General features: G+C 41.4%; 1 protein-coding gene across 1 annotated transcript; it reads right to left on the bottom strand.

Annotated features, from left to right (window-relative positions):
• Positions 1-473: 473 nt before the first annotated feature.
• On the bottom strand, positions 474-27920 carry zfand1 (zinc finger, AN1-type domain 1). The gene is made up of 8 exons (XM_028792826.2): positions 27820-27920; positions 23195-23237; positions 20370-20409; positions 19436-19563; positions 19245-19336; positions 16041-16162; positions 1581-1736; positions 474-733 (listed from the first exon to the last, which is right to left on the bottom strand). Exons 1-8 carry the CDS (start codon positions 27872-27874, stop codon positions 557-559), a joined length of 813 nt encoding a protein of 270 aa, XP_028648659.1. The 5' UTR covers positions 27875-27920; the 3' UTR covers positions 474-556.

The raw sequence follows: 27920 nt of genomic DNA, 5'->3' as shown, positions 1-27920 counted from the left end.
TGAAAGCTCTTTGGTGTTGCCCATGGTGATGGAGAGGTTGGAATGAAAGAAATTAATGCTGTGGACAGGTGTGCTTTATACACATAAGCCTGAGATCAAGAGTATCTGTAATTGATCGATCGATCGGCTGTGTGCCCACGTGGCACACACATTATGATTAATCTGTGGGAGACGGAACTCCGGCTGGGTTGTAGGGGACCAAATCCTTATTTCTCTCAATGACATCAATTTATACCATTGATGCGTCTTTTTCTGGATTTTTGGTTGACATTCCGTCTTTCTCCATTAAAATGCTCATTTCTTTGTAAGTGGGCCAACTTACAAATTCAGCAGGGGATCAAATAATTAATTCCCCCACTGTATTTTCCTTTAAAAAGCATGGATGTCTCCGACAAAAATGTTTATCATGCAAACCAACCACTCAACATACAAGATAAAAATTACCTACCTAAATTGGTAAGTAGTACGTAGTAAGGTGGTAGGTGGTAATTAGTAAAATGGGTTTCCACGACAGACACCAATTGATGACGGTCGTTGATGGTTTAATTTTTGTTTATTAAGGTTCAACAAAATATGAATCTGCATCTTCAAGTCCTTTGATGTCATTGTCCAAATATTCAAAAATGATATTGCCTCCAGTGTAGAGAGGGCACTCTGTGCGAGAGATCCAGGATTCCAAGGTCTGGTCCATTGGCAGTGCCTCTCCAGAAAGTGGGTGGCACAGCCTCAGTTTCTATAAAGAAAAGAAAACACAGTCACCTCCGAATTGACTCCTCCGCCTGAAGACAAATACAAAACATAACTATACTGTCAGGGCCCTCGTGCATTCACAAATGGATTTTGAACCCTGGCCCTCTTTAAAACATCAAGCCTCCTACTATTTTTTAATTTCACCTCAGTTTCTTAAATCCGAGTTGTTGTCCTTATTGAGACTTGAACTAATATGTCTCCAAATTGATTACTGACACAACAGACACATTTATAACACTGCTGGAACTGGATAAATGGCTTCCGGGTCAAAACGCTAACAAACTGGAAATGTGGGACCAGTAGGAGGCACTCTAGTGCAGTGCCTGTACTTACAAAGACACTAAGAATGTCCAGTGGAGCCATTAGAATGCTGTTTACTATGAATCTTAAAATACACAAAGGAGCATTACACAAAAGGAAAAGCGGGAACTAAAAAAACACATACAATAAAAATAAGATGCCACCCGGGGCCATTTTAACACCTTGTGCTCATTCACTCTGTGGGTGGCTCTGCCATTTACACCAGTATGTACAGTATTAGAACTCCAGATCGATTACCGTAAGATATGATGACAATAAACTGAGTTGATTCCTACTTTAAAGTCTATTTGTTCTGAAAGTAGACATTACAAATGCCCGAGGGAACAAATATTCTCTTTTCTGATCCTCGTTGAATGTACACTGACAAAGGAGAGCTTCTCAGGGGAAAAAACAAGCAATGGAGTGATTTTTGTCTCGGTCGGTGTTAATAAACAGGACCTTCACATCAACATCAAAGACTGGAATTTCTTTTGGAAAAATACGGATCAAAATATTCCCGATAGTTTTACCTTTGCTGTGAGAATGTTGTTGTTATTTTTAAGGCCGGCCAAAGATGCAGCGTAGTCCACCACTCTACCAACACTCCATCGCGAGGAAAAGAACATTGGCTTACTCTTCTCAGCGCTTCCTTTAGGTAAGTACACCTGAAAATATATTCTTTCTGTCTAAAGTACAAAAAGAGACAACAATTACATTATTGCCAATTAAAATTTGACACACTCAACATCCTGAAGCAGTTTACAACATTGTGACCAACATGTAAATTACCAATATTAACAGCAACAAACACTGCAGTTCTCAGGGATGAAAATGAGGAGTTTATTTAAAATCTAATTTATAAGGTGTGTGCGCAGCTTTAGGAGACCAGCAAGAATTTTACTAAAATAGGAATGGAATATAAAGGGACTTGTGCTGTTAATAATAATAGTAATTCATTACATTTATATAGCGCTTTTCTCAGTACTCCAAGGGCTATCCACACAGGGAGGAACCGGGAAATGAACCCACAATCCTTCACAGTCTCCTTACTGCACTACCACTGCGCCACCTGTGAGGACACTGTACTGTAACCCAACATTTGCAAACTTGCTTAATCCAATTTAGAATTGCCAAAAGCTGCTTGATATCAAAAGTTAAAGCGTTTAACCAAAATATGTTTTGTGGTGCCACACAATATACACATTTTTTTTTTTTTTACATGGCAGAGAAGAATTTTTAATCACATTTTAATGCCGGACTGAGATAAAGTTACTGAAACAGGCGCCTATGGGAACCAATGCTGGAAAAAAAATATCAACACTGTCCATGAAGAAATCTGGAAGATGAACCTTTGGCCCAGTCTGAGCTCCACAGCGTTCTGGAGACACTTTTTATTAAGGACATCTCTGTGCTTTGCTCGGTTCAGCTTTTCCTCAACCCTGTCTAGTCAATAGTTCCCCAACCCCACAGCAAGATGCTGCCACCATCGTGCTTCAAGTAACTCAAGTATTCAGACCCTTCACCCAGCACGTAGTTGAAGCACCTTTGGCAGCCATTCCAACCTGGAGTGTTCTCGATGAGAACAGGCCATTCAGCCCAACAAAGCTCGCCAGTCCTATCCACTTATTTCTTTCAAAAAAACATCAAGTTCAATTTTGAAAGTCCCTAAAGTCTTACTGTCTGCCACACTACTTGGTTGCTTATTCCAAGTGTCTATCATTCTTTGTGTAAAGAAAAACATCCTAATGTTTGTGCAAAATTTACCCTTAACAAGTTAACAACTGTGTCCTCGTGTTCTCGATGAACTCACTAAAGTCACCGTCTCAATCCACTGGACTAATTTCCTTCATAATTTTGCACACTTCAATTATGTCACCTCTTAATCTTCTTTTGCTTAAACTGTAAAGGCTCAGCTCTTTTAATCTTTCCTCATAACTCATCCCCTGTACTCCTGCAATCAGCCTAGTTGCTCTTCTCTGGACCTTCTCTAGTGCTGCTATGTCTTTTTTGCAGCCTGGAGACCAAAACTGCACCTAGGACTCCAGATGAGGCCTCACCAGTGTGTTATAAAGCTTGAGCAGAACCTCCTGTGACTTGTACTCCACACATCAAGGCACTATATAACCTGACATTCTGTTAACCTTCTTAATGGCTTCTGAACACTGTCTGAAAGTCGATAGCTTAGAGTCCACTGCGACTCCTAAATCCTTCTCATAAGGTGGACTCTCGATTTTCAGACCTCCTATTGTGTATTCAAACCTAACATTTTTACTTGCTATGTGTAATTCTTTACATTTATTGACATTAAATTTCATCTCCACAAATCTGCCCAAGCCTGTATGCTGTCCAAGTCCTTCTGTGATGATATAACGAATTCTAAATTATCTACTAATCCACCAATCTTGGTATCATCTGCAAACTTTACCAGCTTGTTACTTATATTCCTATCTAAATCATTTATATATATTAAAAATAGCAGCAGCCATTCTTAACATCTGCCAATTCTGAAGAGGTTCCCCTGACCATCACCCTCTACTTTCTGTGTCTCAGTCAATTCTGTCCCCATCTACACACCACACCCTGAAGTGCCACTTCTTTTAGTTTGATGCCCATCCTCTCATGTGGCACCTTATCAAATGCTTTCTGAAAGTCCAGATAAATAATATCATCTGCTCCACTTTGATCGTATCCTTTTGTTGCCTTCTCATAGAATTCCAGCATGTTAGTAAAACACGACCTTCCTCTTCTGAACCCATGCTGACTGTTCCTAATAACTCCTATCCTTGCTATGTGTTGCTCAATCTTATCCTTAATAATTCCTTCCATTAATTTTCTTGTGATGTTTCATGTTAAACTTACTGGCCTATAGTTGTTTGGATCTGCCCTGTCACCCTGTTTATATAATGGGATGATATTTGTCATTTTGCAGTGTTCTGGAATCACTCCAGTGCGCAGTGACTTCCTAAAAATGTGCGTCAAGGGTTTATATCTGCACTCACAAGCCTCCTTAAGAACTCGAGAGAATATATTATCTGGTCCTGTTGGTTTTATTTCAGCCTATTTAATCTACACAGCTCTTCTCTCTCTACAATTTCCAAATCCCTCAGTACCTCCTTAGTAGTCCCGTTTACCTCTGGGAGGTTATCCACTTGCTCATTTGTGAAGACCTCAGAAAAATGCAAGTTTAGGATTTGACGCAACAACCTTGGCACACCTGAATTTGGGGATTTCCTGCCATTCTTCCCAGCAGATCTCCTCAGGGTCTGTCAAGTTGAATGGAGAGCATCAATAGATGGTCTCTCTGGAGGTGTTTAACTCTTTTAGGGCGGATGTCGACAGGAGGGGTTGAGGGCGAATGTCGACATCCAGGGATAAAGGGCAACAATCAGCTGTTAATGGCGACAAATCTCACTGTCACGTCACAGGCATTCCCTCTGTGCTTGGAGGAATGCTAGACTCGTTGACTCGGCAAGTAAACATTGCGTGTGCGTGAGTTGCGAAATGTAAACAAAGGCAAGATGGCACCGACATGTGAAAAGGCAGCGAAGCAAGTGCAGAAAAGAAAACACTTGGCAGACGTTGTTTTGCGCATTACCGCGGAGTCGGACTCTTGATTTTTCAGAATCGGACTTTATTGGTAGTGATCAGGAGATCGAGCAAGAGAGGTAGAAGCAGGCATCAGCTGATCAGACACCAGCCGATGCCACGCGAGCGGATCTGCTGCCAGTTGAGTGCCTTCGCGCAGCCGATGCATCTACGGCAAGGTTTGCATGGGATAAATACACAGACATTGATCCGTTGAGAGCCGATCTGGCTACCGGAGTTTACAAGACGGCATGGCTTGCTTTTGGACACGACAGATCACCAGCTGCTGTACTTCAGGCTGCTCTCTCCTGATGCTGCTTTTCAGCTACTGTCAGACGAGACAAACAGATAGGCAGAGATTTTTTTTGAATCGCGGGCTGCGTTTGCATCGCATTCTCGTTTTTCAAAGTGGAAACCCACAACGAAAGACGAGATGAAGCGCGCTGTGGCATTACAAATAGAGATGGGACAGAACTGGCGATATAACTTCAGGGAGCATTGGTCCAAACGTGTTTTGTCCCCTGGTGGCTTAGGTACGTGCTGCTGCAAAGTTTTATTCACTTCTGTAATAAACAGAAGCAAATCCCATGGGGTGAGCCAGGCTATAATGCCATACATAAAGTTCATAAAGTTTCAGAAGATGAAAAGAGGTGACAATACGGTTTTCATGCAGGCAGAAAACTTGGTGGCAGTGGCATGACACGATGGCAAATGGGTGACTTGTCTCTCTACAGTACACACTAACAATATATGTTAGAAAATGCAGCAACAGACAATTGAAAAATAGGCATCAAAACAACACGTATTGTAAGGAGTGCAATGTGGCAATGACTGAAATTGGCTGCTTTGAGAGAGATCAGACTTTGCTGTGTAAAATGTATGTGATATGTATGTGAAATCATAGAGAATTCAGGCTCATACAACATGCAAGACAGTAACATTTGTCAAAAGTAAATATTTTTTGTTGATTTGATATGTTAAACAATTGCTTTGTGTTCTTTTTTAAAAAATGTTAGTTTTTGGAAAAATATTCAGCCCTGGGAGAAAAGAAACAAAAAAAAAATTAGCCCTAAAAGAGTTAATTGAGGTCAAGTCTCGACCTATTTTAAGAACATTCATGCAGTTGTCTCTAAGCCACTCCTGTGTTGTCCTTACTTTGTGAACCTCAGGCCAATAGAGCTCTGGAGCAGGTTTTTATTAAGGATATCTCATTACTGGTAGCTGTCGACTTACAACCTCTGCATCTTTCAATCATTCAACATATGGCCGCTACCACGTCTCAGTGGCAAACTACAGTTTTCGACACACCAGCTCTGTATGCCGTGACTCATTCATCTCAGTCTCAGTTTATTACCTGCAGCTGTTCTGACTATGTTCAGTTACATTTGTCTTACAATTACAGGAAAAAAGTCAAATGATCTCAACATAAAAATAAGGGTGATCAAGCAGTGTGAGGGAGCAAAGAAAGTGAATGCGATTGCATGTGACTTTAAGTTATCCCCTTGTAACTGGTGTTCACTGCATTTGCTGTACTGCTGTGCTCTGGCTTTGAATCCGGTTAATCTCAGAAGCTTCTGCGTTGTGACTCGCGAACCGCCACAAAGGGGTAATGAAACCACACTGTACTCTTTTATCTGTTAATGTTTATTATTAACAGGCTGAAATGTGAAAACAGAAAAACTCTGCAGGTACAATTCCTCCTCTCACAGTTAACACAATGAACATTGGGAGAGGCGAACACCGATGACGTAACATAACAAAGGCAAAGAAAAGTTTTGTGAAGCTGTTAAAGGTTTGGCACCCATTTTAGCAACAGTAATAAATAATGAAAATATTTTACAAAGAAAATAATAGAAAAACTACACAATGTGCTACGGTCAGGTCAGGTTGGGCGGCATGCACTGGTACAGCGCTTTGCTGCATCCGCCACATGACGAAACACCTTGGGATCCCAGCTGGTAACCCCCCAGGCAGACATACAGTCCAGTCCCACCCTCTAGAAATGACTCTCTATCTGCCGCAGCCAGGTGTTACGTGGGCATCCCCTTGGCCTGGTCCGGCCACTCGGGTCCTCAACAATGAGGATCCTGCGAAATGGATCACCCTTGCAGAATTGCGCCACATGGCCGTAGTGCCATAACTGACGCTCCCTCACAATGTAAGTAACGGGTCTCATTTGGGACTCCATGAGCAACACAAAGTCAAACCAGCGGTACCCAAGGATCCTCTGAAGAGACACAGTACTGAAGGAGTCCAGTCTTCATCTCAGGTCACTGGATAGCATCCATGTCTCGCAACCATATAGCAAGACCGGAAGCACCAGGACTCTAAAGACTTGGACCTTTGGCCTTTTGCAGAGATATCTGGAGCACCACACACTCCTTTCCAGCGACCTCATGATCCCCCCTCCCCCCTCTCCCAATCCATCTACTGACTTCATAGGAAGAGAAGAATGTCTCATGTAAGTTAACCTGTCGACGAGGTCGACACTCTCTCCGCAGACAGAGACACAGGTCATTAAAGACCTGGCTCTTGGTGGATACTCGCAAGCCCAGACACTCAGACTCATGAGAGCCCCATTGACTTAGAGAAGATCACAGCATCATCAGCAAAGTCAAGATCAGTGAAGATGGTGAAGAAGAAAAAAATCACTGAATTTGCTAAGAATGATTATAAAAAAATAGGATATAAAATAAACAAAATGACTTACTGTACAGTATTAAAATTATGGTCAGGTTTGAATACATATACCAGTCCGTCTTGGAACCATATTGACTTACGACCAGTCCGTCAGAACCCAATGTGGTTATAAGTCGACGACCACCTGTACTTCACACAATTAGGCTTTCTCTCAACTCTAACTGGTCTCCCAGTCCCTGCCACTGAAAACAACCCCACAGTATGATGCTGCCACCACCATGCTTCACTGCTGGAATGGGTATCGCACAGGTCCGACATCTTTAAGACATGATGCTAATTTTGGTTTCTTCGGAGCAGAGAATATTGTTTCTCATAGTCTGTGAGTCCTTTAGGTGCGTTTTTGCAAACACCAGGCAGGATTTCAGTCAGACCACTCAGCCATAAATCCCAGATTAGTGGAGTATTGCAATGGTGGTTGTCCTTTTGGAAATTTCTCCCATCTCCACAAAGGCTTTCTGGAGTGCTTAGCCAGTGTGACTATCAGATTCTTGGTCACCTCGTCTTACCATGGCCATTCGACCAAGATTGCTCAGTATGGCAAACTCTAGGAAGAGGCATGGCTACTATACACTTCTTTTATTTAAGAATAATGGAGGCCAGACCTGTGCCTCTAAACTCTGCAGCCAATTCTTTTGACCTCAACACTTGGTTCTTGCTCTGTTACACAACAGAATGGGATGCACCTCAGCTTTCAAGTGTCGTAATCTTGTTCTTCTTCTTTCAGCTGCTCCTATTAGGGGTCGCCACAGCAGATCATCTTGTTCCTTCTCTTCCTGTCCTCTCCATCTTGCTCTGTCACATCCAACACCTGCATGTCCTCTCTCACCACATCCATAAGTCTTCTCTTAGGCCTTCCTCGTTTCCTTTTGCCTGGTAGCTCTATCAAGTGTAATTGTAAAGGGTCTAAATACTTGTGCCTGTGTGAGAGTTCTTTTTTAATTTTAACAAATCAGGAAAAATGTCTAAAATCCTGTTTTCGCTTGGTCGTTCTTGGTTCTGAATGTTGCTGGATATGGGAAGAAAATGCATCTAAAGGATTTAAGCATAAGGCTACTGTGAAAACATAAAAAGATGTAATTGAACAAAATGTATGTGTGTATAGAAAATAGGACAGAATGATGAAACTTGTTTGTGTTTTGCGTACGTGACAAAAAGCATGTATACTTTCTAGAAGTTTCTTTTGATAATGTGTGTGACAAGAAAATATACCTTTAGGGTAATGACTTTACAAAAACTGGAAAAGTACAATGAGTCAGGATGCTATTTTTTGCTTACATGGTCAACGATCAGGAGATTAGAAAGGTATAAAAGAACAAGGACATCTGTGCTCGAGGCGGATGAAGCGCGGTGTCCTAGGACTGTGTTTCTCTGACATTTTACCCTTGCCTGGTATGTATTAATAAAAGGTTTTGACTAATTTTAATTTTCTTCTCTGTCTTCAGTCACAAAAAGTGTCCACAGTTTTTGGCGCCCGGACGTGGGGCAAGAGACGGCCGGTCGACTCCTCCAGCGAGACCATTTCAGTGATCCGTCTTACCAGCGGACTGCCGTTAACTTGAGATATCCGGCAGCAGAGCATGCAGCTCCGGCAAAAGTTAGGACTGCCCTGTCCTGAAACAGTTCTTGCGTGAGGAGCCCCTGGTCTCCTCTTTGCTACATCCACGGTGACTGAACGGATTTCCAGACAGAGCTTGCACACTTCCAGGCTGGGGTAAGCACCGGGGGATTTCCGAATATTTTTTATTTTCTAAATAACGGGAGGGCGAGTTTCCTGTTGACCGTCTAGTCATACTCATATCTCAACGGGTTGCTTAAGGTGATGGAGACTTGAACCGAATCGGACACGAAGTCACCTGAGCTGGAATCCAGGGATGTGAGCGGACAGGCTAACGGGACGAGTAACGGGGTGGTATGGAAATATAAACCGAAAAGAGCACAGATTGCAGGATTGCTGTTAGGAAGGAATAAATAAATCTACATACGGAATAAGCAACAAAACCGTGTTCTCCTGGGAACTGGATCAGTTGATAGTTAGGTGTCTCCCCTTGGAACTAAGAAGGGAACAGTTTAGGTTTAGTGAGTGGCACACTTAATGCCTTGCTGATTCATACGTACAAGGGATTAGGCGAATCAGTATATAGTTGGAAAATTAAATACAGAACCCGGGAGGGCAAGGGAACAAAATGGGAACTTATAACAGTAAGCCTGTTAATCGCCGCACAGGGGGATCAAAATCATTAGTGCTTTAGGGATTATTTTCGGAGGATCAACAGACGCCCCGTAAAAATGGGTCTCCTGGAAAATTTATAGAAAAGAAGACAGGTTTAGATTTATCCTATTATTTTTTTTCCCCTCCTCAGAACCAACCTCAGACACCTCTATTATCCCCTCCTCTATCCCTCATTCCGACTGCCCCCCCCTGCACTACAACTAGCAGAAGTTTCTCCCGATGATCCCCCAGGCACAGATCACTATGACTCACCCTGTACTAGACAAACCCCCGTCTCCAAATGCACTCGAAGTCACAAACCAGCTCCAACTTTTTTCTCCTCTAATCCTTCACCTTCACTTACTTGCCCTTTAATAGAAGTTCCCAATCCCCATTATAACCCTGCCCATCCAACTGGACCCCAAAATCCCACAACAGTAATGATACATCGGAATTGGGACATCCAAGAACTAAAAGATGTCGTGAATGCACTTCCAGATTCAAAGGAAGTAGGAGGACTAAAATTTGTTGAACAACTTGATCAGTTAGATAGCATGTATAAGCCTAATGCTGCTGAATGGACCCAGGTACTTCGTCGAAAGTTTGGGACCACATGGGCCACTGTTAGCAGGGGTGTCCGCAATGACATTCCATGGGTATGGAACCCAGCTTTAACTCGAGGACAGGGGATAGGTGGAGAAGGCGAATTTATTTCTGCTGCAAAACAAAAGAAAGACGAGACGGTTGATGAATGGGAAAGTGCCACGTTTGATGAAGTCAAACGACATGCTGAACAGGCCGAATCGAACTCTCATGCCAAATTATTGGCAGCACAGATGAACTATTATACCAGGAATACTCCTGACCAAGGTCGAGGATATGGCTTTAGAGGAAGGGGACGAGGACGAGGAAGAGGACGAGGTGGTTTTAGAGCTCCTCCTGTTGACCACACTAAGAATCCTTTTATTCCCTCTCCCTTAAATTCCAATGCTAATTCCTTCTCTTGCTACGCCTGTGGTGAAACTGGACATTTTCGTCGGGAGTGCCCTCACAGACAGCAACAGCCCCCACCTCCCCTTATTCCACCTGTTTCCTCTGACACCCCTGACTAACAATACTGGCCATAGGAAAACGCTGGGACCTCCAGCCACTCTTTTCAACTACCTTTGCTCACTCATAATTCAGAGACTGATCCTTTACTGACATTGTTCGTTGATGGCACTGAGACTGTTTTCTTAATCGACACTGGTGCCACTCGCTCGCTGGCAAAGGTCCCTGCTTCGAACGAAACTGTTACTGTGCTTACTGCTTCTGGACAACCTCACCTTTTTCAAGTTTGAATCAGCTTTGTTTTTTCTGTTCAACCCTAAAGTTGTTGTGTCAAATTACCCCTTACCCCAAACCCTTTTTTGCAGCATGGACTTTAGATATTTCCCCACACACTATTATCCTCAAAGCCCTACATTTTTTTTCCCTTGTCTTTTTCCCAATTTACAGGCCCCTGACATTTTACACTGTACTGCCCAATACTTCCCTATAGAAGTAGACACCACCTGACTAGAATCTTTCCTTACTTCTGGTATTTGCCCCGAAACCCTTCACATCTACTGTGTTTTTATTTCATCCACAAAGGTAGCTGCTTCTGTTCATTTTACATGCTCACAGCACATATATTATCTTGGCAAAATAGTGCCTCATATTTTTCCTTAGCTAAATCACACACTGTTAAATGGGGGGAAATAGGACCATGGGTGGAAAAATGCCTTGAAAGAACAGACTGGTTACAAGTTACTCCAGGTATTTTTGATACTCCTGACCATTTAATAACTAAAGTAGTGTTTCAAAGGATAGCCCATTGTGAGCCTCTGGTGATCCACCCGAAATCCTCCTTCCGCCCGCACCGTGCCCAATATCCTTTGTCTCCCGAAGCAGAGGCTGGCATCTCCGCCGTACATCCCGATCTCGTCAAACGCGGTACCGCCGATGGACATGGACCGTCATGCCTCAGGGATACAGAGAAGCCCTTTGTGTTTCTGGTTAAGCTCTTGCCCAAAAATTTGGACGGCGTCTGGCCGGAAGTAGTAAATTTAAACGGCGTTTGGCCGGAAAACAGTATGTAGATGGAAATCGCGACGGAAGAAAATTGTACAATAGACACCCAGAAATTGTTGCTGTTTCTGTGGGAAAATGGCCATAAAGTTTCTAAGGTTAAGCTGCAGCTAAACAAAACAACAGGTTATGTCTGTTTTAGGTATTCTGGGCTACTACAGACAGTGGGTTCTAAATTTTACTGAAAGAGCACAGCCGTTGCAACAACTGGCTGAGAAGGCTCTGTAACCTCAAAGCTACTCTTTTATCTGCGCCCGCGCTAGGTTTGCCTGATCATTCTCGTCCATTCACTTTGTTCGTGGACAAAAAGCAGGGATTTATGAATTCAGTACTGACGCAACAACATGGAGATAAACAAAGACCGGTGACTTATTTTTTCTAAAAAACTGGATCCAGTGGCCGCAGCACTTCCTCCGTGTCTTCGTGCTGTGGCTGCAACAACAGAAGCTGTATTAGCAAGCACGGATGTAGTTCTCATGAAATTTCTTCTGTCCTTTTCTTTTTTCTTATGTTTGTTTGTCCTGAAGAGTTGAACTTGCTTTTCTTCAGAGTCCATTTGTTTCTGTTTCCTTTGCTGCATTGTTTCCAAATATAGTGTGTTATAGAGTGTATTAAAGGGATCCCTATGAGTATCAGAATGTACTCTGTACTTTGTCAAATGTTACAATTGAAAAATGGAGCACCCTCAACCAGTTACGCAGTGGTCCAAGGGGACCGCCTGCTGGAGGCAAATCAAATTTCATCAAGCTAAGTGCACAAAACAGCTGAACTCGTAGCACTCACTCAAGCATGTCAGCTGTCCGAAGGGAAGATCGTAACAATTTATACAGATTCCAGGTATGCTTTTGGAGTCTGCCATGATCATGGAACACTATGGAAACTAAGGGAATTTAAGACCAGTCCTGGAGAGCTCTAACTAAAAAACTGAAAAAGATAATTATCGATTTGTGTGATTGGTTTAGCGCAAATGAATGTCTCCACTTTTGTTTAAGGCTTGTAAATATACAAAAGTATTTTTCCTTTTAAACCCTGATCAAGTTTGAAGGGAAAATGCTCTTTTAATAATATTACATGAGAAGGGAGACAAGTTTTTTGGCGATAAGCGGAATGTGTCTAATTGTGATATGAATGTGTGTCTAATTGTGATATGAATGTGTGTCTAATTGTGATATGAATGGAAGTTGTGTATTTTAGGTACTATAAAGGAAGAGCATGGTGACGCAGTGGTCAGCACACTTGATACGAATAAAGGTTCAAGCACGTATGTTTTCCTTGTTAATAATAAGCATGAAGGAAAAGACGCGTTTAAGTATGTTGCATAGATAACTTTTAAGCACAACTTAAGACCAGTACTGGCAAACCCATCCAACATCAGAAATTGATCGAATCCCTTTTAGAAGTTATAACCAAACCATCGGAGCTAGCGATTGTTAAATGTCAAGCTCACACAGGAAAACAGGATCCTGCTAGCAAAGGGAATGATTTAGCTGACCACTTTGCTAAAGAGGCTGCATATAATAACACACCAATTTCTTTATTCCAACAGAGAAATGACCAGGACCCTGATAATCAAATTATTTCTTTCCAGAATGCAGCCACGGATATCGAAAGGAGAAAATGGTCCAAAGAAGGGTCCCTCTCTGATGGAGTCTGGACTCATAAACGCACTAACAAACCTTTTTCTCCCAATGATTTTCTCTAGTCTTGCAGGTTTGCGAACCTCGTTGAAGGAAATCCACCAGCAGGTTAATCAAGCCTGGAGGACCAGCCCCCTTTCCAAGGATTTACCAATTCCTTTGGGCACCTGGATCCTGGTTTGAGATACTCGGAGGAAACACTGGCATCAGCCTAGGTGGAGAGGATCATTCCAAATTCTTCTATCCACACCACACGCCGTGAAAGTTGAAGGACTGCCTGCCTGGATTCACGCCTCACATTGCAAGAGATGGCACCCTTGATTGCTGTGCTACTATGTTTTTCTTTTCCCTTGTCTACTGCCCTGGTCACCTTGACTTTCCCGTTGGGAATTACCACATCAGTGCAGTTTGATTTCTGCTCTATTATCAACTGTGGGACTGGTCGACAAGCCCAGTGGACCGGATCTGACAAATACGTGTGTATGAGGGGAAGTGACTGCGACAACTGGCAATGGGTTTTTGCTAACACTGGAACTGAGGACTGGGGTTATCAACCTTTTGAGGCCCAAAAATACGGTTTGAAAAATCGGTTTTCTATCATAAAAGGACATGCCTCTCATTGTATGTGCTGACAACCATTGTAACTCAGGTATTTATGTATTAGGGGTATATGTATCTGGAACAGACCCTTTAGGGAGATTTCTAATTAAGATTGACGATCCTGTTACTAACACACCCCTCATTCTCTGGCACACACACCCATCTCCCCAACTTTTGGTTCAGATTTTTCTCCTGTTAAGATTATGAATATTTCTACCCTTTCATCCACTTTTTCAGTGGAAACTGGTTATGGGAATCAGAATAGATGGTTGCAGTGGGTTCTCTATTCAGCTAAGCAAGTTAATCGTTCTCATTGTTATGCGTGCGCTGCAGCCCGTCCCCATTTAGCTACAGTCCCTTTCCCATTATCTAACATTTCTGACCCCGTGGGGTTGCCCTGCCTTCTGTATTTATTCACTACTTCCAAGAAACCCCTCTCTAGTTCAAAGTGTTCTAATCTATCTATTCTTTTTTCCCCCACCCGTCACATGGATACCCCTATGTTTCTAACTCACGAAGGAAATTATACATGTTTCAAATCTTATGGAACGACATGGGTAGGAGAATTACCATTTTCTTTCTGTTCTCAAACTTTTCAGGTTAACTTTTCTCTGAACACCGTTCTGTCTTCCTTTCTTCTCTCCCAAACCACTCCTAGATCAGATATTTGGTGGATGTGTCGTAGGTCCAAATTATTTGCCACCTTTCCCCCTAATTGGTCTGGTACCTGTGCTCCAATCCAATTAGTTATGCCTTTTAGACTTTTATGCCTTTTAGACTTCTATCCTTACCTCCCTCTCACTCCCCATATTATTCCACACCTCCTTTTTATTTCCGACATACCCGCTCCCTTTTCCATACGCCTACTAATATCTCCTTACATGGCCCTGGAGTATACATAGATGCTATTGGAGTCCCTAGGGGTGTCCCAGACAGATTTAAAGCTAGGAATCAAGTCGCAGCCGGTTTTGAATCTATCATACCCCAAATTACTATTAATAAGAATGTAGACTGGATTAATTATAACCAACAACGTTTCCTTAACTTCACCAAAGACGCTATTGAAGGTATACATGAACAGCTTGATCGTACTTCTCTGATGACTTGGCAAAATCGTCTAGCCCTGGACATGTTACTTGCAGAAAAGGGAGGTGTTTGTGCTATGTTTGGTGATGCTTGTTGTACATATATTCCAAATAATACCGCGCCAGATGGATCAATGACTCGTGCATTGGCAGGCCTCACTGCTCTCTCTAAAGAACTTTCCACTAATTCTGGCATTACCAATCCCTGGGATCAGTGGTTTGCATCCTCCTTCGGATCCTGGGGACAATGGATAAGATCTGTTTTCATTTCTTTGGTTGTGACATTTTGTCTCCTCCTCCTGGTTGGTTGTTGTATTATCCTTTGGTTCGCTATATAATATCTAAGTACTTTACCGCCTCTATGGAAAGGGCATATATGCTACATGATGAGCGCATGTCTCATATAGCTTCTTCCACTTCTTTTTCCCCTTCCCCTTCATCAACCATTTCAAGATAGAATTTATAGGCCCACATCATTTTTGTTCAAAAAGGGAGGAGTGTGAAAACATAAAAAGATGTAATTGAACAAAATGTATGTGTGTATAGAAAATAGGACAGAATGATGAAACTTGTTTGTGTTTTGCGTACGTGACAAAAAGCATGTATACTTTCTAGAAGTTTCTTTTGATAATGTGTGTGACAAGAAAATATACCTTTAGGGTAATGACTTTACAAAAACTGGAAAAGTACAATGAGTCAGGATGCTATTTTTTGCTTACATGGTCAACGATCAGGAGATTAGAAAGGTATAAAAGAACAAGGACATCTGTGCTCGAGGCGGATGAAGCGCGGTGTCCTAGGACTGTGTTTCTCTGACATTTTACCCTTGCCTGGTATGTATTAATAAAAGGTTTTGACTAATTTTAATTTTCTTCTCTGTCTTCAGTCACAAAAAGTGTCCACACTACACAACATAGCAAAATGTGAAAAAGGTGATGGGAGTCAGAATTCTTTCTGAATCCACTGTGTGCACTTGAGACACACACTTGAAATTTCTGGGGCCCTGCACAGAGTTTGAAGGTGAACGGATACACGGGGCATGTCGTTATCAAGCACTTCACATACCTGTGGCAGGGCTTTATCTCCCACCGCATGCAATTTGAGCTTCATTAGTGCAACCTTGGCAGCTGTTTCACTGTTTTTGGCTCCTTTTCTCTTTTTGCCAGGAAGGGCAGATTTCTTTGATTCTATGTCAAAAAAATAAAGTGAAAAATTCAGAAGTTCAAAGCAGGGTGAAAGAAGGGGGTAAACAAAAGATAGGCATTAACTGTTTATAGAACGTTTAGAATTACATTAAAAGGATACTAGGGCTGGCAATGAGCTGCCAATAAGACTTTTGCTCGCATGTGACTACCAAAATGTTAAGAAAAATGTCTACCTTTATGTCTTAATTTTATCAATGTGACAAACAAGAGGCACAGATGGCCAAAATAAAATGTGACAAACACTCCACGAAGGGTTTTGAACTGCCTGGCAGTCTGGTGCAGTAGTTAAAGCTTTTAACTTCAAAGTCTGAGGTGGTGGGTCCAAATCCTGCTACTGTGACCCTGTGATTGATAGATAGATAGATAGATAGATAGATAGATAGATAGATAGATAGATAGATAGATAGATAGATAGATAGATAGATAGATAGATAGATAGATAGATAGATAGATAGATAGATAGATAGATAGATAGATAGATAGATAGATAGATAGATAGATAGATAGATAGATAGATAGATAGATAGATAGATACTTTATTAATCCCAAGGGGAAATTCATATACTCCAGCAGCACCTTGCTGATACAAAAAACAATAAAATATAACCAATTGTATCTCAAATGTTATAAGTCACCTTAGATAAAGGCCAAATAATTAAATGTAAATGTAGGCTCCAGACAGTTATACACAACAAGTAAGCAGAAGGAAGTATTTTTATGCTGGTCTGAAATAGCATTTCTATTTAAAAATAATGACGTTAACTCACTGGGAAGCTTAAACGTAATACAGCTAAGTGGATGGGTTTAAATTCTTGGTATATAAGACAACAGCAATAAGACAGCAAGCAAGTTTACCTCTTACTGTACACATTTTTACACTTAATTACTGTTAATTGTATTAATAAGCAATTTACCTAGGAAGAAATATCTTATTAAATGCAACTTTTTCCTGCATCTCAAATTAATAATTTCCCCATGTCTCACTTCTTACAAGTAAGAGGATTTGCTCTTACAAAACATGACATTACTAGATAATACCTGGACTTGTAGGCAAAAATGATTACGGAGTCTCCTGATTGGTTAGTCTTAACAGGAGTCCCACAAGTATGTGTAGCATGTGTAATAGGCTGCAGACAAAGCAAAGAGCCGCTTCTTCTCATTGACATGTGCAGTAAACATAAGCTATACACATGGTGTTTTATACATAAGCACTTAAAGGAATAATCTATCCAAAAATTACATTTATGTTAAGGCTGATTTATACTTCTGCGTGAAGCCCACGCCATACTGACTTTCCTGAGGAGGTATGGGTCAGGCTATGCGTTAAATTCTCTGTAGGCACTACAGACTATGGCGTTAGCCCAAATTATAACCAGGACCGTGGAGTCGGAGACAATTTTGGGTACCTGGGGTCGGAGTCGTCAAAAATGTACCGCTAGCAACCTCCCCAGCCTGCGCTACATGCCGGCCACTTCACGCCACCAAACAAAAAATCTTTTAAGTCTCGCGGATAGGCCTCTTCATTGGGAAGAAACACTACTTTCCCCTGATGGCAACCCAAATTTGATGATCTACAAGTGTCCGACTTAAAGTTTAAATCTGAACAATATATTCAATCTCTTTTTGCTGTTCCGTTATTTCACCGAGTAATAATTTCCGTTTGTTTATGCTAATGCGATCTTTACTATCATTTTTTTTGGAAAGAACCAGTCCATCTTGGCGGTGATCTCATCAGATCTGCCGCTACTGTAAAGAATCTTGGTGTCATTTTTGATTCCTTCCTTTCTTATTCCGCCCACATAAATCACATTAAGAAACTTTCTTACTTTCACCTCAGTAACATATCCCGTGTTCGCTCCTTCCTCTCCTTCTCTAATGCTGAGAAACGTGTCCATGCTTTTATCACATCCTGCATCGATTATTGTAATTCCTTACTGGCAGGTGCCCCTTCTAATCTTCTATCACACCTCCAGCTTATTCAAAACTCGGCTGCAAGAGTCCTTACATAGACCAGCAGCAGCGAGCACATCACACCCATCCTGCTTCGCCTTCACTGGCTCCCTGTGTCTTACAGAATCGAATATAAAGTCCTACTAATAACCTACAAAGCCTTAAATAACCTCACGCCAAACTACATCAGTGACCTTCTCTATCACTATGTGCCTGTCCGCCCACTAAGGTCCTCTGATTCTGGCAATCTTGTTGTGTCCCTCACTAATCTACACTCCATGGGTGACAGCAGGGCCTTCAGCTGTATAGCGCCCAGACTCTGGAATGACCTACCGAAATTAATCAGGTCAGCTGACTCCATGAATTCTTTTAAAAGACAACTCAAAACTCATCTGTTCAGGAAAGCTTATAGCTCTACTTGACTTTATTAGCCTTCACTCAGTTTATCTCGATGTCAAGATGCTCATGTAACCTGTGTGTGTGTGTGTGTGTGCGAGACCATCAATTATGTTGTCTGTTAGGCTTTTTTCTCTGAATTCACTGTCGTAATCTTCTTTATTTATTTATCTGGTTTGTACAATGCTATATACTGTATACCCTGCCGTTCTTTCTTATATTCTGTAAGTGCCTTGAGCATGGGAAAGGCTCTATATAAATAAAATTTATTATTATTATCATTTTTTTTTTGAGACTTTCTAAGTTTAGTACTTTCATTATCTCTAACCTGCTCTGCATGTGTATTGCGCCAACGTTTTTTAATTCTTTACGATGTTCTACTTTGTCATCTGCTCTTTGTCTTTTATTTCTGGCCCCGAGCCTGGTTAAATCTCTTGGCACAAATTCTCGTCTCGCGGGACATGAAAGTATCTCTCTGAAATTGTCTCGTCTTGTCCCAGGCTAAAAGATCTCATCTCGTCCCAAAATTTTTTTATTATAATAGAGAGAAATAAGTGGATAGGACTGGTGAGTTTTGTAAGGCTGAATGGCCTGTTCTCGTCGAGAGTGTTCTAATGTTCCATACTTGCCCATACCCCAAGTTTTCAGGATACTGTGAGCAACAGAACACATAATGATACTGTAACATTATGAAATAATAAATTGATACAACACAAACCTAAAATGTCTTTCACAAGCTGTTGAGTTGCAGCCATACGTGGCTTAGGAATTTGCAGCTTTTCACAATCATGATCTTGTTGATGCCGGTGGCTATAAAAACATTGCGCACAAACAAACAAATATGTAAGTATGCACCACAGATTTTAAAAGACGAATAAAATATTATTCATAGAAAGGAATCTCCCTTACGCTAGACAGAAGTGTTTCTCACAGTGCTGACAGACTACGGGCAAGGGCTCTTTTCCAAAACATCCTTGGTAATTGCAGGGATACGACGTGCTTTGTTCCGACTTAACACACTGCTTTTTAACACTTATCTGAAAGTAAGCACACATGAACAGAAACACAGATGACTGATCTTCCACTTACTGGAAAGATAAAAAAATATATACAGTATATATACAGTAAATATGTTCCCTACATGGTCGTCTCTCTTCCCATTCTTCCCCTACCATTTCTATGCCTATGATACGGAGATCTTCCTTTCATTTCCCATCGTCCGGGATCCCCAGTTTCTTTTCTGACATCTTCACATCTTGGATGTACAGATCTTATTTTAAACGTAACATCTCCAAATTCTGATATCTCACACTTGCTTTCCATTTCTCAATCCACCCATCTTTTTCTACATAACGTATTGGATGATCTACCCCTCTAAAAATTGGATACCCTCAGGACTCCCAGATGGTTCCCTCACAATCAAAACACGTTTCTTTATGGTTCCAATCCTGAGGTTTCTTTCCTTACAAAACTGACCCTCTCTCTTCAGCTATGCCACTCGTCACATTGTTCAGGCTCTTGCACTCTGGTGGCTAGGTGTCTGCTGCTCTTCTCGTACGACTCCCATCAACTGCTATCCAACATCTCCAACCCCTCCAGAACGCAGCTGCCTGGCTGATGTGTTCAGTCCCTCACTTCTCCCTGTCTACCAACTTCCAATCGCAGCAAGGGGCTGTTTAACCACAGAAAGGAATAAGGGTGCATATCTACAACTTGTTAAAATGATTGGCGGAAAATAATTTGGCAACAAATACTTCGTTTTTTTTTAAATCTTTAGCTTTACTCCAGGATTTCTACTAGTACCACTACTAGGTATATTTGATAGCCACATTCTTTTACATACCTGGGAACAGCAATGGGAGTCTCTGCTTCTGTGCTCAAGACTGTGAAAACAAAATACATTTATTAAAATGACCTGCCAGCCTTGTGAACAGTAAGGTTTTCAAAGCATGTTAAGACCCAAAAGTTTCAAATGCCCTTCCAATAATGTTCACTGACAAAATACCTGCCTCAAAGAATCTTTACCAAATGAAAGCTTTATTCTTTGCAAAACAGTATCCCAATAGCGATGAAGCACCATGGACACAAATGCAAAATGGAATTACCCATAATAAGAGGGGCAATCCCAGGCAAACAAGTTCTAAAACAGAAATTGAAAGAATGGTCAGAACCTGGGCAAAAAGTCAAAATCTCTCTCTCTCTCATATATATATATATATATATATATATATATATATATATATATATATATATATATATATATATACAGTACTGTGCAAAAGTTTTAGGCAGGTGTGAAAAAATGCTGTAAACAAAGAAAGCTTTCACAAATGGAAGTGTTAATCATTTATTTTCATCAATCAACAGAATGCAGTGAATGAACAAAAGAGAAATCTAAATCAAATCAATATTTGGTGTGACCACCCTTGGCCAACAGCAGCAGTTCTTCTAGGTACACTTGCACACAGTTTTTGAAGGAACTCAGCTGGTAGGTTGTTACAAACATCTTGGAGAACTAACCACAGATCTTCTGTGGATGTAGGCTTCCTCACATCCTTCTGTCTCTTCATGTAATCCCAGACACACTCGATGATGTTGAGATTAGGGCTCTGTGGAGGCCATACCATCACTTCGTGTTCTTCTTTACGCTGAAGATAGTTCTTAATGACTTTGGCTGTATGTTTGGGGTCGTTGTCCTGCTGCAGAATAAATTTGGGGCCAATCATACGCCTCCCTGATGGTATTGCATGATGGATAAGTATCTGCCTGTATTCCTCAGCATTGAGAACACCATTAATCCTGACCAAATCTCCAACTCCATTTGCAGAAATGCAGCCCCAAACGTTCAAGGAACCTCCACCATGCTTCACTGTTGCCTGCAGACACTCATTATTGTACCACTCTCCAGCCCTTCGACAAACAAACTGCCTTCTGCTACAGCCAAATATTTCAAATTTTGACTCCTCAGTCCAGAGCACCTGCTGCCATTTTTCTGCACCCCAGTTGTTCTTTGTTTTCGTGCACACTTGAGTCACTTGTCCTTGTTTCCACGTCGAAGGTATGGCTTTTTGGCTGCAACTCTTCCATGAAGACCACTTCTGGCCAGACTTCTCCGGACAGTAGATGGGTGTACCTGGGTCCCACTGGTTTCTGCCAGTTCTGAGCTGATGGCACTGCTGGACATCTTCCGATTTCGAAGGGTAATAAGCTTGATGTGTCTTTCATCTGCTGCACTAAGTTTCCTTGGCCGACCACTGTGTCTACGATCCTCAATGTTGCCCGTTTCTTTGTGCTTCTTCAAAAGAGCTTGAGATATATATATATATATATATATATATATATATATATATACACAGTATCTCACAAAAGTGAGTACACCCCTCACATTTCTGTAAATATTTTATTATATCATTTCATGGGACAACATTGAAGATATGATGCTGGCAGCACTCAAGCGTCTATTTTCAAAAGACCACCTCTGGATATGACGCGGAGCACGTGAACTCAGCTTCTTTGGTCGACCATGGCAAAGCCTGTCCTGAGTGGAACCTGCTCTGTTAAACCGCTGTATAGTCTTGGCCACCATGCTGCAGCTCAGTTTCAGGGTGTTGGCAATCTTTTTATAGCCGAGGCCATCTTTATGTAGAGCAGCAATTCCTTTTTTCAGATCCTCAGAGAGTGCTTTGCCATGAGGTGCCATGTTGAACTTCCAGTGACCAGTATGAGAGAGTGCGAGAGCGATAAACACCAAATTTAACACACCGTAGTCCTTGTAACACTAACGAGTCACATGACACTGGGGAGAGAAAATGGCTAACTGAGCACAATTTGGACATTTTTCACTTAGGGGTGTACTCACTTTTTATGCCAGTGGTTTAGACATTAATGGCTGTGTGTTGAGTTATTTTGAGGGTACAGCAAATTTACACTGTGATACAAGCTGTACACGGAGTACTTTACATTGGATCAAAGTGTCATATCTTCAATGTTGTCCCATGAACAGATATAATAAAATATTTACAAAAATGTGAGGGGTGTACTCACTTTTGTGAGATACTGTATATTTTGTTTTTACCAAACTTAGTTTTCTAATTTCTAGATTGTTCCCAAAACACAGAACTCGGGAAATAACACATCACTTAATTAGCCCAGGAGTCCAATTAAAAACAGAAGCTGGTGGGAAATAAAAACCTGCAGCCACAGGGGGACACCAGGGCCAAGGCTGGGAAACACTGGTGTAAAGTAAAAGAATATATAAGAACTAACCAAGAAAAAAATAAAATGTATTGCACATACCATTGAAAAGACACAGCATCTTTGAAAATGTGTACTGGATAGACCAGCGTTTCTCAGTTTGGTGTTTTGAGGAAATTAGTGCAAATATTTGGAGCCAACTGTCGATTTTTATTTACATCGATGATGTGGTCAGCCAATCGGCGATGGACGATATCATCACATATCGCCTCAGCCAGAGCTGCCAGCATAGGCACCGGCCTTCTGTGACCCTGACTTGAATTAAGTGGGTTGAAGGATGTGGTTAGATGATCAGGAATGTCTGCAAGGTTCTGTGAGCAGGTAAAAGTGCAGCATTATGCACAGTGAACATAACCCAAAAGTAACCTTAATATGTATTTGTAAACAAGCTGAAGAAGAACAGAGCAACCATACCAGTAGACTCCGGAACAGCCATCACAGACAAAAGGCAGAAAATCTGTTAAAAAAATAAATAAATAAATAAGTTACACACAGCTTTCAACAAGGGGCACTCTGCTTACCAGAGTATTAGTAACACTGGTCAACAAGAAGTTTGCTACTGGGAGTCTTTCACCTTCACTTTAACAGGTTTCACTTGCCGACTCCAAATCTGAAAACTGTTTTCGTCCAGCAGCACGTCCTGTGTTTTAGTTATGATGTTCCAGGTCTTGGACAACTAGGGTGACTGGACAGTAAAGACGGATAACCATTTTGATAAACCCCGATAGATAGATAGATAGATAGATAGATAGATAGATAGATAGATAGATAGATAGATAGATAGATAGATAGATAGATAGATAGATAGATAGATAGATAGATAGATAGATAGATAGATAGATAGATAGATAGATAGATAGATAGATGGGATTAATAAAGTATCTATCTAAGGGGAAATTCACAAAGTAATTCCACTAGGAATGCCATTGAGATAAAAGAATTCGCCACACGTTACTAACAGCTGTAAGTTGTTTACCTCATCATTATTACATTTTTTAATTATTAATTTTTAATTATCAAAAAAAATATTTGTTACTGATTACCAGGTCTTATATGACTGTAAAGCATAATGACACAACTCAGACATGACGGTGCAGTAGGTAGTCAGTTTTACCGTTAAATGTAACATTGCATGTCAGGACAATTCGTTCGTTAGATTCACCATTACTTTGAAAATTTTGTCAAGGCGATGGACAGAAACGGCGATGCTTTTCAGCATTTAAGAAATAAGTTTGGTCTCGAGAAAAGTGAAGCCAAAATTAGGGAAGGTGTTTTTGTTGGCCCTGAAATCCGTAAACTGATGCTTGACGATGAGTTCAAAAGGAAACTGAAGCCCACACTGAATCAGCACCCTCATTTGTGCGGGTTGTCCAGAATTGTCTTAGCAGTCACAGAGGAGAGAATAACGCTGAGCTTGTGGAGAACCTGCTGGACGTATATCAACTTATGGGAGCCAGAATGTCACTGAAGATGCATTTTTGACATTCTCATCTCGACTTTTTTCCACCAAATCTGGACGATGTAAGAGATGAGTATAGGGAAAGATTTCATCAAGAAACAAAGGTGATGGAAAACTGATATCGGGGAAAATTCACTCTGAGCATGATGGGTGACTACTGTTGGTTCTTGCAAAGAGAGACGGATGTGCAGTACAAGCGCAATAGTGAGTGCTTCAGACATTTTTGGGCATGCCGACCTCACTTTTATATTGAGGTAAATTGACATAAATATACTTTAACGTATCTCTGGTATCGTCTTCTGGTTTGTTTTCAGAATAAGCACATCAGAACAATTTTGGTGGCACAGAGTCCAAACTCCAGATATCGTGTTGATATATTGATATTCAAAAGTGTCAAAACGTCAGTGATGTGTATATCAAAAACCTGACGTGCTAGCATTATTCTGATTTCGTGTATGGAATCAGTGTAAAAAACTTAATAAAGAGCTGCTCTGAAGTTCCCAACAAAAAATATTTTTTTGTGGACCAGTGTAATGCATTATATGCGCAGTCCAGATTTTCTTTGAGGCTGGTGCCGGAGTTTGCATATCGTGTCACAAGCAGTTCACCCGAGATGCCATCGCCCTTGCACTTCATACTATCCTGGCATATCTGGACAATAAAAACTGTTAAGTCAGAGAACTGTTTGTAGACTACATCTCGGTATTTAACAGCTCTATACCAGTAAAGCTGGACAATAAACGCCTCAACTGTAGGACTCTGCACCAGCCTCTGTAACTGGATTTTGGACACAATTCATCATGTGTGGATTGGCAGCATCACGTCTTCCACATCCTGATTTCATTGATGCTGCACGTTTACTCTCCAGTAGCCACAACGTGAACGTCACCTCAAATTACTTCTACTGTTTTAACTCTTGTACTTATTTAATATTTATTTTGGAATGCTTGACTAAACAATCTACTCTGGAGACGATAGGTAACTCCAGCCTTCCATTTAATTAACCTCTTGCTCAAATAATAACAATTTGTAGCAATTTTTATCTGTAAAGATATGAGACCGTACACCGTTGTTGAAAACGAGGGCTTTCAACAAATGGTACAGGTTTTTGAATTGTGGTATACTATGCCAACCAGAAAGCAAATGAGTGAAGTTATTGTACCTAGGCGTTATCAAGATCTTAAGCAAAGTGTCGGACACATCTCTCAGGTCAGCGTAGTCCTAGCTTATGACAGCTAAACATCTAGGGCAACAGATTCCTGTGTGATGAATCACATGTCACTTCATCTTGTAAAGCACTTTGAGCTACATCATTTGTATATACAAATAAATGTGGTTGTTGTTGACTAACACGTCAATGTTAGTGTGAACAGTGAGACGACGGCCCACCTGCATGCATGGCGTAATCATGGAACAAGATTAGGGCATTTGATCGGCGGTCTAACAGGGCACTGCCGTTCATGTTTTGCCACCTTTGTATGTGTTCTAACTGACTCGATCACAAGAAAACCTTTTTTTTTCTCTCTCTATTAGAAAAGGAAATCCTGGGACGAGACTTTCTCGGAGATAATTTCAGGTCCCGCGAGACGAGACTTTTTGACAAGTCCCATCTCTCCTCTCAAACATTTACAACCACGCCTACGGTCCACTCACTTCTCATTCGTGTGAATGCTATTGTCAGACACAGTTCCTCCGCTCTCAGCTCCAAGCGGGGTTGGAAATAAAAGACAAAGAGAAGAAGACAAAGTAGAACGTCGTAAAGAGGTTCAAAAACGTTGGCGCGATACACATGCAGAGCAGGTTAGAGATTATGAAAGAACTAAAATTCAAAAGTCTCAAAAAACTGATAGTAAAGATCGCATTAGCACTAACAAATGGAAATTAGGACTCGGTGAAATAACGGAACAGCGAAAACAGATTGAATATATGGACATAGGTGATATGACAGAAGTATGTAGATATTGTTTGGCTGTAAAGTTTAAGTCACTTGTAGATCGTCTAATTCGTGCTGCCATCAGGGTAAAGTAGGGTTTCTTCCCAATGAAGAGGCCTATCCACGAGAATTAAAAGATTTGTTGTTTGGTGAAAGTGAAATCCACATACGTGAGCAGCAGAGACGTGAAGTGGCTGGTGCAAAGCACAGGCTGGAGGGTTGGCAGGTGAAGCGAGAAGGGGCAAAGCCCCTAGTTTTTTAAATTCATGTTGATCAAATCAGTGCCTCCACTGACTCTGTGAAGATCACAGCATCGTCAGCAAAGTCAAGATCCATGAATCTTTCTTCACCAACAGATGCCCCAAGCCGCTGGACCCCAAGACCCTGCCCAACACCCATTCCATACATGCACTGAACAGAGTAGCAGCAGAAACAGACCCCTGATGAACCTCAGAATCAACTGGGAAAAACACAGAGGTCCTGCCTCCACTCTGCACAGCACTCACGGTACCAGTGTTCAGGCCGGCCCTGATATCCAGCAACTTTAGGGGGATCCTGCAAAGTCTCAGGATATTTCACAGGGCGGCTCTATCAACTGAGTCAAATGCTCTACGAAAATCGACAAAGGCTGCAAAGAAACTCTTGCTGATATTCGCACTTGCGCTCCATGAGAAACCTCAATGGCCAGGATGCAGTCGATGGTAAACTTCATAGGTGTAAAATCAGGCTGCTGCTGCTGTTGCTGGTAGGCGAGCAAGTGATCACAGATCCTATTGAGGATGTTAGGGTCTGACCAAGGCCATTCTTATTATTTAGTTGTTCCAAAATATTTCAGAATTCTTGAGGCCAATGTGCTCCTGGGAACACTCAAAATCTTTACAAATGGTTTTATCCCTTTGAGCTTGTCTGTGCCTCACCACAATTTGATCACTGAGGTCTAGAGGGAGTTCCTTGGATATCATGGCTTGGTTTTTGTCCTGACATGCAGTGGGAATTGTTGGTCCTTCTATACACAGGTACACATGGGCCTTTCTAAATGATATCCAGTCAATTCAGTTCCTCACTGGTGGACTCCAATCAGTTTCTCAGCACATCTCAAGTAGAATGAAAGCAAACGGGCCACCTGTGCACAACTTGGGAGTGTCACAGCAAAGGGTCTGAATACTTCCAGGAATGAGAGATTTCAGTTTATCATTTTTAATAAATTAGTAAACCTTTCTAAAAATATGTTTCCACTTTGTAATTATGGGTTATTGTGTGTACACTGATGGGCAAAAATGGCAAATGAACTATTTCAAATTAAATCTGTAACTCGATAAAGTGTGCGGAGAGTGAAGGGGTCTGAATATTTTCTCAGTACATTTTATTTGCCAATTTTTGAAATTCTAAATTGAACCCATGTTGAACTGCTGCCCCATCCAGGACTGCCTCCTGCTTACTCCTGATACTCCTCGGTTAGGCTCAGGTCCCCCGTTATCCTGAATTAAATTAAGCGAGTCAAATTCTGATTCTGAACTTTGGCAGTGTCTTAGGAAAAATGAATGGCTGTTTCGTGACACGTCATAACTGAGTTTAAATAACTATACATGCACCTTAAATTAAAAAAAAAATAATTATGATAAAAAAAATTTGACAAATGTACCGTACCTTTTAAGTTACACTCACGAACGCTGCAGTGCTTTCCTATGTCCAGCTCCGCCATGACGTCTTTGACCGGCTCATCTACGGAAAGTCGCGGAGGCCAAATC

The sequence above is a fragment of the Erpetoichthys calabaricus genome, chromosome 6 (genome assembly GCF_900747795.2).
Source record: "Erpetoichthys calabaricus chromosome 6, fErpCal1.3, whole genome shotgun sequence".
Taxonomy (NCBI): Eukaryota; Metazoa; Chordata; class Cladistia; order Polypteriformes; family Polypteridae; genus Erpetoichthys; species Erpetoichthys calabaricus.
This window is presented reverse-complemented; position numbering and strand designations above follow the sequence as displayed.